This window comes from Xyrauchen texanus, chromosome 34 (genome assembly GCF_025860055.1).
Source record: "Xyrauchen texanus isolate HMW12.3.18 chromosome 34, RBS_HiC_50CHRs, whole genome shotgun sequence".
In the NCBI taxonomy this organism is placed as follows: domain Eukaryota; kingdom Metazoa; phylum Chordata; class Actinopteri; order Cypriniformes; family Catostomidae; genus Xyrauchen; species Xyrauchen texanus.
In genome coordinates, this window is record NC_068309.1 from 36,275,397 (window position 1) to 36,293,791 (window position 18,395).

General features: G+C 38.5%; 1 protein-coding gene across 1 annotated transcript in view; it reads left to right on the forward strand.

Annotated features, from left to right (window-relative positions):
* Positions 1 to 18,395, forward strand: part of gabra6b (gamma-aminobutyric acid type A receptor subunit alpha6b) — a 60,855-nt gene that overhangs the window by 25,893 nt on the left and 16,567 nt on the right. Inside the window, exons 8-9 of the mRNA XM_052103849.1 lie at positions 7,906 to 8,153; positions 10,271 to 10,521. Of these exons, the coding sequence (XP_051959809.1) occupies positions 7,906 to 8,153; positions 10,271 to 10,521 (499 nt within the window). The remainder of the gene's footprint in view (positions 1 to 7,905; positions 8,154 to 10,270; positions 10,522 to 18,395) is intronic.

The following is an 18,395-nucleotide window of genomic DNA, read 5'->3' on the forward strand; positions in this document are numbered from 1 at the left end:
CTATCATATAAAATCATGTCAGTGAACTTTGTACTTTTTGACATTTTTGAAAAGGTAATCTCTCTCTCTCTCTAAGTTAACGGGAGCATTGCAGTTTTGTTTCCTAAAATGCCGTATGCCGAGCATCTGGCAATGGAATGCATTTATGGTTGTATATCAGAGATATCAATTAGGAATATCCCACATCCGATTTGAATGGAACACAACATAGGTCATTGTCATTATTTTCAGCACCTCAAACTTGGGACACGGCCCCTAACCACATCCTCCACAGTTTTAGCAATAAATCCGTTAATTGTCACGTTCCTGTGTTTGTCTGCCCAATGTTTTCCGTGTCACCCTTCACCGATCCCATTCCATGTCACGTTTTCCCTGTTGAGTCTCACTGTCCGTGTGTAAAACTACACTTCCCACAATTCCCAAATCTTCTCACTGCCATTATTGTGTCATTGTTTGCACCTGTTTGTCGTTTGTGATCCTCCTGTGTCTGTGTATATAAACCCTGTGTGTTTTCCACTCCTTGTCTATCGTTGTAAGTTGGATGTTGACGTTTTGTTTTCATGCTCTTGTACTCTCTGTCTTCGTTCGAGGTTTCCCTGTCTTTTATGGATGTTTCCCCAACCTGTTTAGCCCCTTTATGTTTTCCTCATTTAGTTTATTTTTTCCCATCGTGGAATTTTCGTTTGTTCCTGAGTTTGTTTTTTGTTTATATGCTTGCCCAATAAAGCTGCATTTGAATCTGCATCTCCCGTCTGCCTCCTCCTTCCCACACAAGCCGTTACATTAATATGCAAATTAGCATTCTGGAAGGGGGCTTCATCAGAGAAAATATCTTTGCACCAGTCTTCTGCTGTCCAATCCTTGTACTTCCTGCAGAATTTCAGTCTGTCCTTGATGTTTTTCTTGGAGAGAAGTGGCTTCTTTGCTGCTGTTATTGACACCAGGCCATAGTCCAAAATTCTTCGCCTCACTGTGCGTTCAGATGCACTCACACCAACCTGCTGCCAATATTGAGCAAGCTCTGCACTGGTGGTGACACAATTCCGTAGTGGACCCCTCAGGAGGAGACAGTCCTGGTGCCTGCTGGACACTCTGGTATGTCCTGAAGCCTTCTTCACTGCAGTTGAACCTCTCTCCTTGAAGTTCTTGATGAGCCGGTAAATGGTTCTTTCAGGTGCAATATTCTTTGCAGCAATTTCCTTGCATGTGAGGCCATTTTGATGCAAAGCGTGATGGCTGCATGTCTTTCTTTAAATTGCTAAGAAGAACACAATGATTGGAAGCACTTCTTCACTCTTTTTATAGCTATAAGTCTGCTCTTCATTTACATTTACATTTATGCATTTGGCAGACACTTTTATCTAAAGTGACTTACAGTGCACTTATTACAGGGACAATCCCCCCCGGAGCAACCTGGAGTTAAGGGCCTTGCTCAAGGGCCCAACAGTGGCATCTTGGTGGTGCTGGGGCTTGAACCCCCAACCTTCTGGTCAGTAACCCTGAGCCTCAACCACTGAGCCACCACTGCCCACAGATATATCTTATAATCTTATTATCTTATTATATAACTTATAATCCAATCAGAATGATAGTGATTTCACCTGACTAGTACTCGTTCACACTATCCCAGGTGCTGCTGATATGATCAGTGAAATGATGTTAGCTGGTCATTTTGTGCCAGGGCCAAAAACTGGGAAATTTGTGTTTTTGTGATAAAGTTCATTATTTTGGCCAATTAAGCTTTTTGCAATTATTTAAAATGCATCTGATCACTCTGCATAATAATCTAGAAATGATGTGAATCAACACCACAACAACTGAAGCAGAAAACTTTGCAAAACACAAAATGTATGTCACTGCCAATACCTTTGGCCACAGCTGTATATCTTTGACATACATGTTAACCAAAAACAAGTGTTGCTTATTTGCAGCATTTTCACTTAAAAATAAAACACAAAAAATAAACAGAACATAAAATATCATTTACCTTTACAGGAAGTAATTATCTGTGAAACGAGCCCACACACAACCTAATCAGAGGCATAGATAATTAAATAATCGACATGAAGCACAATCTGCCCCCAGCACATAATGTACTATCTGACTAAATATACATTAGCTTTCCTGGATCAGATGACATCATCAGATATTATGTAGTACTTTGATCAGTGTCATGGACTGCTTAACCAATTGTATTGGAAGTCATCCAAATATGGGCAGAGAGGATCACTCACTGTAAATACATATGGCCACCACAAGGCTCCAAGTATATGACACAAACTCAATGATGGCTCAAATGACAGAATGGAATGAGATCTCGTTATTCATGCCTTCATGCTTCGGAGAGAGAGAGCATACATTTAGTCATTGTTGTATTTGCATGTGTAATTAGTTCTTAAGTACAATTATTATGTTTTATTTGTTTGAAGATGTTTTTGACACTATAATAATTTATTGTTGTATTGCTATAACATTTGATTGCTTTGTCTTATCAACACAAAATTTAAATTTACGTATAGGTAACATGATTGGGAATAAAACAAAAGTGTTTTTGCTCAGCTAATTTATTTACCCCTGATATATATATATATATATATATATTAGTCAAATAATTTTTATTTAATTTTTTTATCTCAAGTTCTTTTGTGATTTTTCAGTAGTTTCTTAAGCTGAGATTCTCTGAATTTATCATAACCTATATAACTGATTTTTTTTTTTAAAGTTTTCTTTACATTGTGGCAAACACTTGACCCTTTTTTTTTCTTGAGTTATAAGCTTTTATGTCGGGTATGCCACTGAAACAGGAAATCTTTAAAACACCTTCAGAGCTTGAAGGAGTAATACTTAGTTCTTTTCCCAGTCAATTAGCTTTAAGGGTTAAATTCTATTAAATGGTTACATGGTAATAAAACATCCACCTCAATAAAACATTATACAATTACAAATTGGACAAAAGTCAACACAGAATGTCCATGTATAATGCCCCCCCAAATGTATTTAGAATGTCATTGCATTAGAATGATTAAAAATTAAGACAAAACATGTTACACATCATATGTACTGTAGGTTTGCAATAAAGCAAGTTGATGTTTGCAGCAGTCTTATAACAAGACATTCAGCCTCAGTCTGCCCTGCAGTTCTCTAACTATGACTGACATTCTGATGCATTGATGTGAAGTTGATGTGTTTTTGTTTGCAGTGGAACACACTTTATTACAAATGGTAACCAATTACAAATTTTTCCTTCACTGAAAGGAATTGGAAAAACTAGCTACAATTTATTATAAACGTGTCCTTAATTTGTCTTGTCTTTGGCAGTGTCATTAGCCTGATGCAGAGTGTTTACAGACAAAATATTCTCTATATTCTGAAGAGAGAAACTGTTTAAGATACATTTTCACATTAAGCTTTTTTCACAAATCAGTGAGCTTTAAACTATTCTGAGTGTCAGAGTTTAAATTTAATTCTGTAAATATTTACTCCATATGTCTCATGTTGTTCTAAACACATTTGCTGTTGTTTTTCTGTGAAATACACAAAAGAGAATTTTTGAAGTATAAACAAACAGCTCTTTTCCATACAATGACAGTTCATAGTGATGTCTGTCATGCTCCATAAAGTACAAAAACAGAAACAAATGTAAGTCTTTATTCACTGAAAATCGTTCTCACACCATGGCTCTCAAATTAAATATGCCATGTTGAGGCAGATATACTTCTTACAGCGAATGGTATGATGTCATTTAGAACAAACTCTTGCCAAAAAGAAGGTGTTTTGCATTGTTTCAGTGGTTCATAACAGCTCACCTGGTCGAACTTTTAGGGAAACTTCTAACCGGCTGCTGAACACCATCTTGCTGCCATTGGTTCACGTCATCAGTAGGTGTGACCTAGAGCTCCACCTACTATTTGTAATGTTTGTAGGAACAAGCAGTGAGGAGGATCTACAGTAAGTGCAAGCCTTTAATTAAAAACAAGGAACTCAAAACGTAAACAAAACATAACCATAGAACCAGAGGAACACAGAGAACAGAGACACAACAAAAAACAAAACCAATCTTCAAACTAAAAGTCAGTCCACCTAGCGACTTCTAATGGACACTAGGGAGAATGTCCCAAGTGTTACAGAGCTCCCCATCTAAGGAGCGGCTCCTGAAGGCTGGCACATAAAACAAGACAAAGACAAAAATAGTTAATTGGAAGCGAAGGCTCCGGAGATGGAGCTACAGGAGTCAAGGGTTCAGGGGACAGAGCTGCAGAAGGCGGAGGGTCCGGAGAGGGAGCTACAGGAGGCTAGGGCTCAGGGGGTGGAGCAGCAGGAGGTGGAGACTCCAGAGATGGAGCCACAGGAGGCAAGGGTTCTGGTGGCAGAGCAGCAGGAGGCAGAAGCTCTGGGGGCAACCTCTAGTGGCTGCTAGAGAGAATGTCCCAAGTGTTACTCTACTTTGTTTACATTTTCCAGTCAGTCTTCAACGTGAACTTAGTAGAATCAGAACAGTGTATAATTGTCTGTGCTGTAATATGGCGCAGAATCATGGATGCTGCTGCAGGCAGACTTGAAAACGCTTGAAGTCTTCCAAATGCGTTGCTTGCGTCGAATTTTAGGAATTACAATCAGGTACAAAATATGCAATGAAACCATCAGAGAGCGGTGCAGCGACCAACCAACCATATCCGAGGGAGTTTAAAACCACAGATTGCGGTGGTTTGGTCACGTGTGCCTCATGAACCCGCACCGCCTTCCTTACCGGCTCCTCTGGAGATCGCGCCCCGATAGCCAAAAAGTACATCGAAAAGTGCCAAAGTAAACGTGGGTGAAGCAAATTGAAGAAGATCTGATAAATTGAAGACTCACACCAGCAGAAGCAAAGAAGTGGCCCTCAAGAAGCAACGATGGCGGGAAATTTCAACCGGACATGAGTTCAACGAGAACACACTGGCTTGCAATACCATGTCTTGCAAAGTTTTTGATTCATTAGTCTACAAAAGGAATCAAATCTACTCAAATTCTCTCAAGTTCCCATTCACTCATGTGTCATCTGCAGTGAAAGCCATTCACACATCTGCCCAAAGTAACATATGCCTCTCTTATCATCATTCTTTTGTCTGTATTTTGCCCATAATTTCTCTTTTATACACCCATCTTAGCATTAGTATCAGTGTCATCAAAAATGACAATAACAGAGTATAATTAGTCATGTTATGGCCGTGTATAGCGTGTTAGCGCATTAGCTTCATGAACTCAGAATGTAAACAAGACAAATGAAACATTTCTACTGCATATATTCTACTTTAAATCACCATTGAGTGGTTAAAACAGCTTCTTTTTCTGACCTCATGTGAATTCTACTCATAGAATGAGGCATAAAGCCATTGATAACACATTTTAATGTTATGTTATTTTAGGTTTAACATGTAGCGTCCTCAAATCTAAACGCCTCCTACATCGGTGTGACAGGTGTCTGAATGTTTGGAAACAGTATAACGTTGTTCGGCTGTTTAGAACTGGAATCTCCGGAAGTATATTGGGACATTTACACATGTTGTGTTATTGTTGGTCAAAAGACTGTCACGAACCCCGCTCCCTTGTTTTGCCCCCTCGAGCTCGCACGCTCGTTTTGCCCCCCTCGAGCTCGCACGCTCGTTTTGCCCCCTCGAGCTTGCACGCTCGTACGCTATCTCCCCCCTCGGGCTCTCATGCACGCTCCTATGGCCAGAACATTATGACCACCTGCACTCGTCTCATCACCTTTCATTGTTTACACCTGCACCTTCCCCTATAAATACCACAGCACATCCGTTTCACGGGTGTTGGTTATTGTATTTAGTTTCCCGTGTCTTTGCCCCCCGCTAGTCTCGTCTAGTTTTGAACTCCTCTTGTCCTCCTCTTAGCTTGCCAGCTCCCCTTGTTCCCCTGTCTTTTGCTCCCCCCTAGTCCTGTCTAGTTTCTCTGATCCTGTTTCCCGGCTTCGACCTCCCCACTCTTGTTGACCACTCTCTCCCGGATTTGCCCCTTTACTCCACTTTGATTCCCCGGCTCTCGACCCTACACTTACCTCGACCTTTCTCCCTCTGGAATATCCCTACTGTACCTTCGCCTGCTCTTTATTTAATAAAAGCAGTTTTTGACTTACATTGTGACTGTCTCTTCTTGTGCGGGTGACAAAGACATGCGAGAACCAGTGACATTTGATGTCACTGTCATCCATCCTGCACCCTAATTACAATATAGAGTAAGAGATTATCAGTGAATAACGGCTTAAATTCCTGTCTGTTCCATACACAAAGTTATGGTATGACTTCAGAACACTTGGACTATAGATGAAGTTACTGTTTACAATCAAACGCTCAGCTGCGACACTTCCAGGTTCTTTTGGCATGCCAGAAAAGAACTGCTGTCAAGAGATGCTTAGTTCAAATTGAGCTGAAAGTGATGCAAATGTCCTGTTTGTGTGGTTGAAATTTTCCATTAAATTTCCGTCAGGATCTGTGGATCAGGACAAAGTCCGGATTTTACATATAGGCTAAATTAATGTATGATATTTTAAGAACTGCCGTCATTGCTATTGCGTCTGCTCTATTTGTCCCAATTGCCCCACAGCTGCTGTTGGTAGATTTGAACAGTAACACTGTAGGTTCCATTCGTTAACATTAGTTAATGCATTAGAAATCATGAACTAACACCGAACAATTTTACACTTTCTATGAAGCCCATATTTATAATGCATTGTAAAGGCATTATAATGCATAGTAATGGCTCATAATACACCTTGTAATATGTTATATATAATAATCAATAATAAATAATTGCAACCATTGCGACATTATAATACTTACCTATTCACAGTTTTATATATATATATAATAGGTTTAAGTGACAAAAGCAATGTCTGTAACACTTTATTTTACAGTGTCCTTGTTACGCATATGCAATGCCCAATTCCCAATGTGCTCTAAATCCTCGTGGTGGTGTAGTGACTCACCTCAGTTTGGGTGGCGGAGGACGAATCTCAGTTGCCTCCGTGTCAGAGACCATCAATCTGTGCATCTTATGCGTGTTACCTCGGAGACCTAGTACGTGTGGAGGCCCACACTATTCTCCGTGATCCATGCACAACTCACCACATGCCCCACCGAGAGCGAGAACCACACATTATAGCGACCAAGAGGAGGTTACCCCATGTGACTCTACCCTTTCTAGCAACCGGGCCAATTTGGTTGCTTAGGAGACCTGAGTCTCATCACTCAGCACGCCCTGGATACAAAGTCGTGACTCCAGGTGTGGTAGTCAGTGTCAAAACTTCAACAATTATTATTGATTGTTAGTTCATGGTAACTACTTTGTTTACTAATGTTAACAAATTAAGCCTTATTGTAAAGTGTTACCATTTTACCTATAGCACACAAGTTAATGGATTTCTTTTTTGGGGTTTTATGTCTATTTTGGAGCTTGACAGAAGTGGTATCATTGTATGGAAAAGAGCTTTGGGAAGATTCTTCAAGATAACAGCATACATTTACATTTACGCATTTGGCAGAAGCTTTTATCCAAAGCGACTTAGAGTGCACTTATTACAGGGACAATCCCCCCAGAGCAACATGGAGGTGCCTTGCTCAAGGACACAATGGTGGTGGCTGTGGGGCTTGTACCAGCAACCTTCTGATTACCAGTTATGTGCTTTAGCCCACTACACCACCACCACTCCATAGAGGTTTGGAATACAGGTTTGGAATGACATGAGGCCGAGTAAATCATTTTCATTTCTGGTTGAACTATTCCTTAAATGATTGTTTTGTCATGAAAATCTCAGTTGTCTAGGATTAGATACAAATGTAGGATGAACTGAGAACTTCAAGATCTAACAAGCTAACAGGTTTTCTATGTATGGTCTTGTTTTTATGACAGGCATCACCACAGTGCTAACCATGACCACGCTGAGCATCAGCGCCCGCCACTCTCTACCCAAGGTCTCGTACGCCACAGCCATGGACTGGTTCATCGCCGTCTGCTTTGCTTTTGTCTTCTCCGCCCTTATCGAGTTTGCTGCTGTCAACTATTTCTCCACCTTACAGGCCAATAAGGAACTTCGGCAGGTCAATGCAGCCCATGCTGCGGCCTCAGTGGCGACGAACATTGATGGAGAAGTAATTTCGGTAATTTTTACAACTACATGGCCAAATGTATATGGAAAACCGAACACCACATCCGTACATCCAATAGTTTTGGCTATGTATCTCCATCTTTTCATTGTCCATTCATTCCACCCTATCAAGGCTTGTTCTCGCTTGAGCTGATAACAAGCACACTAGACAAAAGGAGACAGCTATTGTCCTCCCTAGCCGTTTCACTGTTGCAGATTATGTAATCAGTTTGATGTAGCAAAACATCCCAGTGAAATCACGGCAGGCTTGCAGGGACGGGGTTCTACCGTCTCTATCTTGCATGATTGCTGTAGACGGGAGATGCAATCCCAGAGTATTCCTGCCCTGAGTGAATAAATGTGGGCAGTAATGAGTGAGACGTTTCACTATGTAGAAATGCTTCTTCAGCTATATAAGTTCCCCAACATTGATTATTTCATCAACAGCTTGTTATAAAGTAATTCTCTCTTAACCCTGTGCGACTGTTGTGTGCATTTTCTGTTTCCCTTTTTGATTTGTAACTAGTAGCACCTAAATAACAAGCAAAATTCTCGAGCAAATCCTTTTCCTAAAATGTCCATAAATAGTCCCACAGCCGGACTAAGATTGTTTTTCACCTAATTGTTTATTATGTTTCCAGGAGTGTTGGTTATTCATGTTTTTGAGACATTACATCAGAGATTGGATTTTGTGTTAAATTGACAGCCCATGGAATAATATTTGGCGAAACATCTGGTTTAAGCAATTCTGTGGCTACAAGGGTAAATAGAGACATCTAAAGCAAATGATGCTGTGATGGCTCATTTGGAGATCATTGCATTTCATGCACTTGTCATATAGAGCCACATACATGACACAAAGCAGAGTGTGAATGTTCCATTTCTGTGGGCATTTAGCCTGAGTTAGTTGCTACCTGTCGCACTGTCAAAAAATAGCTGTGGTATCATGGCAGTGTGAGCAGGTGTTCCCTGAGCGATTTCACACCGCAGAGAGAACAACACAGTGATATACAGCTGACACTCACAGCTTGGAAACCTGTTCAAAGATGGAACCCAGTCAAAGAACTCGCTCCATGCCAAAACCTTCCCCAGCAGTCAGCGTTCAGAGACAGAAGACATCACTGTTGTTCACCTGTGCTAAAGAGCATATTCAACAGTTACAACCTGCCAATCAGATTATATAATCACATGAAATGATTTTATTTTACCTTACTGGGACCAAAGTCTTTCTAGCAAAGTCAGTCCACTGGCGGCCATCTTTGCAATGCTCTTGGGAAGCTATTTCCAGTCATGAAAGCACAGCTTTTAGCTCCTTAAATGGGGGAACAACAATAATTGCCAATATGGTTGGTCAAGATTACGACCAAAGTACATATTTCAAATCAGCAGTAAAACCTGTCATCACTAGTATCATACATTTTGCTTCATTACCTCAGATTACGCTTACAAAACACAATATTTCCAACTTTTAAAGCTAATGCACTGATTGACAGGCGATGTCTGTCTCTAAAAGGTGATTCCAATTTAACACATTCATTTTAATAGAAGTGGCCTGTCTCTACTAAATAGTCTCTGCTAATACTCAACAATGTGCTGACAGGGAGTAGTATCATTGAAAAGTACTCACGCATTCTGGAAGATAAAATAAAATAAAAAAATAAATGTTTACAGTGAGTAGTATCATTGATAAGTACTCACGCATCCTTGAGTATAAAATAAAATATAATAAAATAAAATAAAATAAATGTTTACAGTGAGTAGTATCATTGAAAGTACTCACGCATCCTGGAGTATAAAAATAAAATAAAATAAATAATTAAATGTTTACACGGAGTAGTATCATTGACAAGTACTCATATATCCTGTAATATAAAATATAATTAAAAAAAAAAAAATTATAATAAATTAATGTTTACAGGCTGTAGTATCATTGACAAGTTCTCACGCATTAGAAGGTTGATTAAGGCCATTATCAGATCTTTATTCCAGGACATGTGATAAATATATGTGCCCCTAGCATGCGTATGCATATGTTTAGAGTGTACGTATAACACAATTTGTCTCAGTTCCATCAGCGGTCAGAACAACAGTTTTCTTGTTCTAATGTCATCTCTTTGTATCTCTGTGCAGCATCCTCTGGACCCTGGCGGCATGTTGAAGAAGAGGCTGAACTCTCTTTCTCAAAGAGATGTTGCTGAGAGATTCTCCAGGCCGTGCCAGACTGATTTCCGTCAGCAAGGTTCTGCTGTACCTGCCAACAACATGCTGACAGGGACTAGTATCATTGACAAGTACTCACGCATCCTCTTCCCGCTGTCTTTTGGGGCCTTTAACCTGATCTACTGGATTGTCTATCTCACCAAAGACACTATGGAGTCCAGGTAGGAATCTGCTGTTGGTTTGGTTCAATTTACCTTGTCACGCTTTGTGAGAATATAAAGAACAAATTGGGCCATATTATGGGTCAAAATATATCATTCACTGCCTTGAAATGAGGATGCTGTTGTACTGGGAAGGAAAGGTAGATATCCAACAGCACCACCGTCAACTGTTTACTGACTGTCTGATGCATACTGGACACAAAACTGAAATGCACTTTCTCTTTCTGGCAAGATATAATCCTATTGGCTTGCTTTGTGGGACTTCTGAGAGTAAAGTACACAGGTTTTGTTTGTTTTTTTAAGAAAAACGAATCACTGGATTAGCCAAAGGTTTGTCTGATAAACGTGCTGTAGTAGCAAATAAACTTGATATCCTAAAGGAAAACTGTATATTCCACTTTTTCCCGATTACCGGATAATTCAGATGTAGTATCATTACGAGGCCAGTGCTAGCAATAATAGCTGAATGGCATACTACCATACTACTCTTACTATTTCTGTTACACATAGATATGACAGTAGAATGGGTAGTATGCCATTCCTGACACAGCCAATCATCCGGAATGGACACGCTTGATGCCCTGATGAGAATCATGTGCATTCCATATCCAATGTTGGGTAGTAACAGATTACATGTAGTCTGGATAATGTAATCAGATTGCAAACAATTAAGTACTTGTAATGAGACTAAATTCCTTTTTAAAATACCCTATCAGATTACAGTTACTTTTTAATGGATTACATGATAACATATGAATCAAAGGAAACAATTATTATTCTTTTAAAATATTACACATTTTTCATTCTAAATCGGCCTACTGTGACATACCTTTGATAAGTGTTTGAGTGTTTTCGAATGGAGAAAAACAATTAGCAAGTAACAGTCCTATCAATTATCATATTTTGATCAATGAATTACGTTTTCTTTAATACATTCAAGCAACATTTTTTCAAAATCGTACAAGACCTACTCAAATGCATTTGAATTACATCAGAAGTAATCCACAAGTAATCCAAAAGCAATCAGATATATAACCTTTTAAGTGTAATCCAAGAGATTACGTGACTGACTCCAATTTTAGTCCTGTCATTTGTAATCAGTTCCAGATTACAATTTAGAAGTAATCTACCCAGTACTGTCCACATCCAAAGTAGATCCTGCTGGATGATTCATATTGTGATGGATGAGAGTTTTATGATTTATAAAGAGATTTAATGTGCATTATAATGAATACGCAACCTTTGGGGACTAGTTTCATTTCGTTTACCTCCCACTTAGACTTAGAAAACCTTTGATATTACTTGAATTGGTGCTATTTTAGAGCATTTCTATCTTTATACCGTGAAAGGCTTTGTTAGGAAAATGCTAATAAAGTTTAATTATTACATTTTGTTATGTTTCTTTACTAAAAAGAAAACTAAATACATTTTGACTGAAAAATTTGTATACGTAGATTCAAATATCAGCACATTCAAAATCTGCGATCAATTAATTATTCATGATTAAAACTGTCAATCGACTGACAGCACAAATAAATATATTAATATATTAATGCTTAAATGTAATTCTTGTGTTGCACATATTTCCAAAAAATATTAATGATGTGTAAAACATTTCAAATATAAATTCTTATTTTTTGATATGTACATTCTGTCACAGTTAAAGGGAGTGCAGCAATGAACAAGGATGAAATACAGATATTATTCTGAATAAAGCGGGAAAACAAACATTTCTGAGAAAAGAGTTTAAGAACGCAAGTTAAAAGTAAAGTCATTTGTAACATGATTACATTTTTGATGAAGTAATCTGTAGCAATTTAGAGTAACTAGTAATTATTCATTTGTAATGGATTACTTTTTTGAGTAATTAACCCAACACTGTCCGTGATTGTGAATTTTTGGTATATTCTATTTTAGAGACAACCATCATCTATCAGACTGACAGATAAACTGGCAAATGTGTATCCTGTTTTTTTCATTTTGTTGTCGCAAATATATGGACTACAGTACTTCAACTTAAAAGCTCCATTAAGGGGAAAAAAAAACCCAGTCAATATTCTGTCCCATACTTTACGTAACGTCTCAAAGAATTCAAAGCTTGATTAAGTCTCAGAGCGGGACAGGCGTAACAAAGCTAGAGGCGAGCTGCTAAAGCTAGCCATATCATCATGCCTGCGTAATTGTGGGGACTGTTGTGCTGTTGACGTCCCCTCAGCGTGACAGGACACTGTCTCTCTCCACAGCTCTGAAACTCTGCTACATCACTGACTATTGCATGCTTGGCTCTTCAGTTGAGTTGTGGCAGCCCTTCTGCTGAGCAGAAGACAAATGTAGATTTTGATGAAAGGACATTTATATTTCATTGAGGTTTAATTCCTGGCCAATGCTGAGACTAATTTGGGGTTTGATGGGGTACACTTGTTCCCTGATATTTTCTCATACACCCCCTATCCCCCTAATATTCCTTGTGGAATCACGTTTGCAACCTGAGGACATGATCGATTATAATTTGATAATATGAGTGCTGTGTCTGAGTTTTATATGAAATTCAAAAACTCAATGTTTTTTATTCAGCATTATCAGGAGGTAAAAACATACAAAGCCACAGAAAAATGATCTAAATTACCTAAAATGATCTCAAGACAGATGAGTAAGCATCTGTGCTGTAAAAAGTGGACTTGTGCAGTTGTTAGTTTAAAGGGATAGTTCACCCAAAAATGAAAAATTCTCTAATCATTTACTCACCTTCATGTCTTTCTTCTGCAGAACACAAATTAAGATTTTAAGAATATTTCAGATCTGTAGGTCAATCCAATGCAAGTGAATAGTGACCAGACTTTTGAAGCTCCAAAAAGCACATAAAGGAAGCATAAAATTAATCCACACAACTCCACGGGGTTAAATCCATATCTTTAGAGGTGATATGATAGGTGTGGGTGAGACACAGATAAACAGATAAAGTCCTTTTTTCTATAAATTCTCCTGCCTGCCCAATAGGTGGCGAAATGCATAAAGAGTGTGAATCACTAAAAACAAATAATGTGAAAGTGAAAGTGGAGATTTAGAGTAAATAAAGGACTTAAATATGGATCTGTTTGTTCTAAAAATCTTTGTGTGTGTTCTGCAGAACGAAGAAAGTCATGCACATCTGTGATGACATGAGGGTGAATAAATGATGAGAGAATTTTCATTTGTTTGAGAGAACTATTCCTTGAAGGAGCTATTTCCACCTGATCTAACACTAAAGGTGAAGTGTGTAATTTTTTTGCTGTTACAATATTTGATCCTCTCCGAGTTTAATATGCAGACACAACAGCACTGTATGTAAGCCCTAAGTAGGTTGATTTATTCAGAAAAGTGTAACCACTGGGGATGTGTGGCACTATCAAAACATTGCTCTGTTTGTTTGAGTACCCCAGCCAATCTTCTGGCAACTTCTGGTTCAAACTGTGATGTGAGTTTTGGGCGAGACCACCTGTTTCTGGATCAGTTTGGTTTGTAACTATAGCACCTAATAAACAAGCAATAAATAAATAAATGATTTTCTAGAGTAAATAGTTTTCCTAAAAACTAATGTCCACATATGTGTACAGCGGGACTAAGTTGTGAAATTTAAAATAATACCAAGGAATAGAAATCTTCATCAAATTGCTTTCATCAAGTTTCCAGGAGTGTTGTTATTAGCGTAATTAGCATAATTAATTCTGATTCAAAGTAATGGCCAGCATCATCCAATCACTGCAAACCATGTTCAAATAAAATGATATATTATAAATTGTGAATCTATGTACTGATTATCATATGTACTGAGTGGTCCAAACATCATCTGCAGACTGAAACTCAACTTTTGGATGGATTTTCGAGTGAATGCACTTAACTGTATAGAGAGCTATAGGATGCTCCCTTGCTCCCTATTTAGTGAATGACTTATCATCCAGTGTGCTGTCTGTCTTCACTGGTCTCAGAACAGTTTGAAATGCACCTAATGTTCATCCTAACTCTATATGAAGCATCTGAAATCAATATTTTTCAGCTTTTGGATGAGCCCATTGATTCTCAATGTGAAAATGCACATTAAATATATAGTAGGAATGCATTTACTGATGTTAATGAATAGAATCATATTGTACAGTGAGCGCAAAATCAAATGTACAACAAAATTGAAAAGTGAAATGACCCACAGATTTGTTCATGTTGAAAGTTAATCATAACTAACATGTTTTTTTTGTTTTGTTTTTTGAGGGAATAATGGTGCAAAATGCACATACCTGGACAACATGTTTATCAGCGCACTGATGTGCCAAAAAATGTATGATTTTCCATACCAGAGGCACTTTTTGAAGTCTCTGCGCCCGTAGAAGCGCTTCCAAGAAATCAACGTAATGCTGTTGTGTCACGTGACTCAGTGCATCAGAAGTTTAACCCTTAAAGAACAGTCTAGAGTGTTGTGAACAGTATTTTTCTGTCATTTTCTGACAGGTTTAAATTAATTGAAATTATGCGTTGCGTAAAGCGTAGACAAAATACCACGTCCACACGTGTAGACACGGGGTCACACGAGGATATTCATTTATCTAAATATTTTTGTCTAGAATAAAACTCATTAATGAAAATATTACCATATTAAATACTCTTTAGGAAAAACTGCATTACACCTCGGCTGTTTGCTATTTTTCAATAGTCAACTATTCTTCTTACACCACGATTATCACATTTCTGTATACAATTCAACATTTTACCTCAAGACATTTGTGGACTCTTGGATGTTGGACATATCGTAGAAATAGGCAACGCTGCTGTTACTAGTTTAAAGAACATGGTGGAGTGATATGGAACTGAAATGTGGTTAATAGTCTACATTTTCAGCATCTTGATTCCAGATTCATTTTTCATTTCATAACGTCCCTAATGAAGTTACCTACTAATTAGGTAAACAATGTCAGGTGGGCCTAAGATATACACTTTTTATATCAACTTTAATTTAAAATCTTGATTTTAAGAAAGTCTTTGGACATCAACTTCCCTTAAATCCTGAGAATATATTTGCAGTCCAGGGACTATTATAATTGAGTCACATTTTTGCATAATCCAGAAATAAATAGTGTAATATTGAATAGTCTGTACTGGCAGTGTCCTAAATGTAAAGAGACTTTTGTTACAAGTTCATTCATGGGAAATTCAGCTTATTATTCATTGAACGTGGATCACAGTTTATCTGTCCTCACGCCACCTTGTTCTTTTCAAATCCAAAGGAAAAATGAACTGATGAAAAGAAAGGCTGAAAGCCACTATAAAGGAGCTGCCCCAGGACAAAAGAAACATAAAAGATATCTCCTCACTCTCTCATACACGCATTCAGTCTGTGTGTACATCTCACAATGAAATCATAGTGGGCACTACCAGCGTGGAGGAGGGTTTTTAATGAAAAGTTCCATTCAGGCGCAGACATTAAGGATTGTGTGCTGATGTGTGTCTGTGTGTGTGTGTGTGTGTGTGTGTGTGTGTGTGTATGCTCTAGTTGCACAGAAACTACCTGCAAGCGATAAGCTCTTCGCTTTATTGCCCGCCAGAGTGTCTGACGTGAGAGGGAACGGTTCTCTCTCATAAATCAAAGGCATTAAATGTCAGCGTAGCCCGAAATCCCCCTATTTTCCCATCTTCAAGCAGCCCTTTGCCATAACTTTGGTGTAATGATCATTCAATTACTGCCCCTCTCAGATATGTCAGGAAATGTTGGATGTGTCCAAGACAGCCATCCAGATTTATCATAGCTTGACAGATTTGCACAGCACAGTATGAGGCACCTTTAAATGTTTAAAAAATTTTTACCATACGGTGGACTTAATTAGACCATTAAGATGTGCTTTTGAAAACCCATTTGAAAATCCAGAGATTTACAGTAGTGCTGGAAATGTCCAATAACAGCAGTTTAATATGTCCATGCAGTAAAAATGTCTATTATTCACCATTTGACCTATGATGTTTATTCTGGTCTGGATTTTTAAGTGGAACTGGCAAAAGGCTGGGCAAAATTTAGATCTAAATTTATATTACCACAAGTCTGTGCTGAGGGTTGGGGCAAACTAAAGGCCCTGCTTTTGATAGAGCATGAAGCATGAAGCATGTCAACTGGGATCTTCAACCGGATCTCATGACATTTTCCCTGACCATTGCACCAATTTTGCAAACCAAAACTACATGATGTATTGCACATTTCCCAGTGAAATGTCCAGCGAGGGGCGCCAAAAGTGAGTGAAATTATGTTGTAATCAGACGAGGATTTTATGTGAATTTTAGATGGAGGTTTTACTGAGGAAAACGTATCTCTTTAGCCTAAACCTCACAAATAGTGTCCTAAAAGATGAATGAGAGGTGAACAGAACAGACATCCTTACCCTAAACCAACTCCTAAATCTAACCGATAGTGTCCTTGTCGCAAAAGCGGCATAAAAAGCACATTTTCTGAGGCACCCATGTCATTCCGTGTCGCTTCTATGACACTTTCGTCTCACGTGTCAGCTTTCGTGCTTAGCTGGGCTTGAACCATGGTCCTCCGAGCCCAAAGTGATTAAATAGTGGTAGTGTGCGAGTAACAGAGCGAATTATACATGTTTATGAATTCATAATCAGCAGTTGAACTCGTGATTGTGTGAAAGTTAATAAAACATACAGCTGTTGTAGTGCCTCTAGTGTTTATTTCACCAGGAAACTGCGGCGAAACGTAGAATGTGGCACATAAAACTCAGTTTGCAAAAATGTAGTTATAGTAACTTTCCTTTTATGAGAGTAGGTTGCGGATCTTTTTAATGAACCATTTGGCGTAATAGAGTGTAAAGACTAAAAGAAAGAACCATTTGGGACAACACAGTGTTGATCAGCCCGTCTGAATAGTATTAGTCATGACCTCTGATTAATGCTAATATTACTCTTGTTAAGAGTAATAGGAAACTATAAAACTAAGCAAAACTGCTATTTGGGTAATGGTATGTTAATCAACCGTATCCAAATAGTCATTTACCTGTGACTAGTGATAATGCTACATAATTAAGTGTGTACAGATCTATAGAACTAAACTAAACTGCTATTTAGAAATTGATGAACTGCGGGAGTAATCTGTCTAAATTGTATTAGTCATTTGCCTCTGGCTAATGATCCAAAACTGTTGAGTTTGTGACGTGGGAATCGTGGGATTCTTGGAATTCCCCCAAAAAATTTGTGCAATTTTAAGTGTGGAATTAACTAAAATAATGAAGGATCAAATTGTTGATAAAATCTCAAATAATTATCAAATATAATTGGAATCTATTCAATTATAGTAGGTATTTTACAATTGGATTCAGATCAAATTAAGTAACTGGAGTCGTGGGTTCGAATCCAGGGCATGCTGAGTGACTTCAGCCAAGTCTCAGAAGCAACAAAATTGGGCCGGTTGCTAGGGAGAGTAGAGTCACATGGGGTAACCTCCTCGTGGTCGCTATAATGTGGTTCTCGCTCTCGGAATGGTGTGTGGGGAGTTGTGCGTGGATGCCGCGAAGAATAGCGTGAAGCCTCCACAAGCGCTACATTTCCTCGGTAACGCGCTCAACAAGCCACGTGATAAGATGTTCGGATTGACGGTCCCAGACATGGAGGCAATTGAAATTCATCCTCCACCACCCGGATTGAGATGTGTCACTACGCCACCATGAGGACTAAGGCGCATTGGGAATTGGGTATTCCAAATTGGGGAGAAAATAAAAAAATGTAAATAAAGTCTTAACTAAACTAAACATTTTAAGATGCTACAATTGCACACGCCAGAAAAGACAAAATCTCCACCATTCACAAGAACTAAAAACAAAATGTTTACATTTTGATGTGTTCTGAGCTGAAAC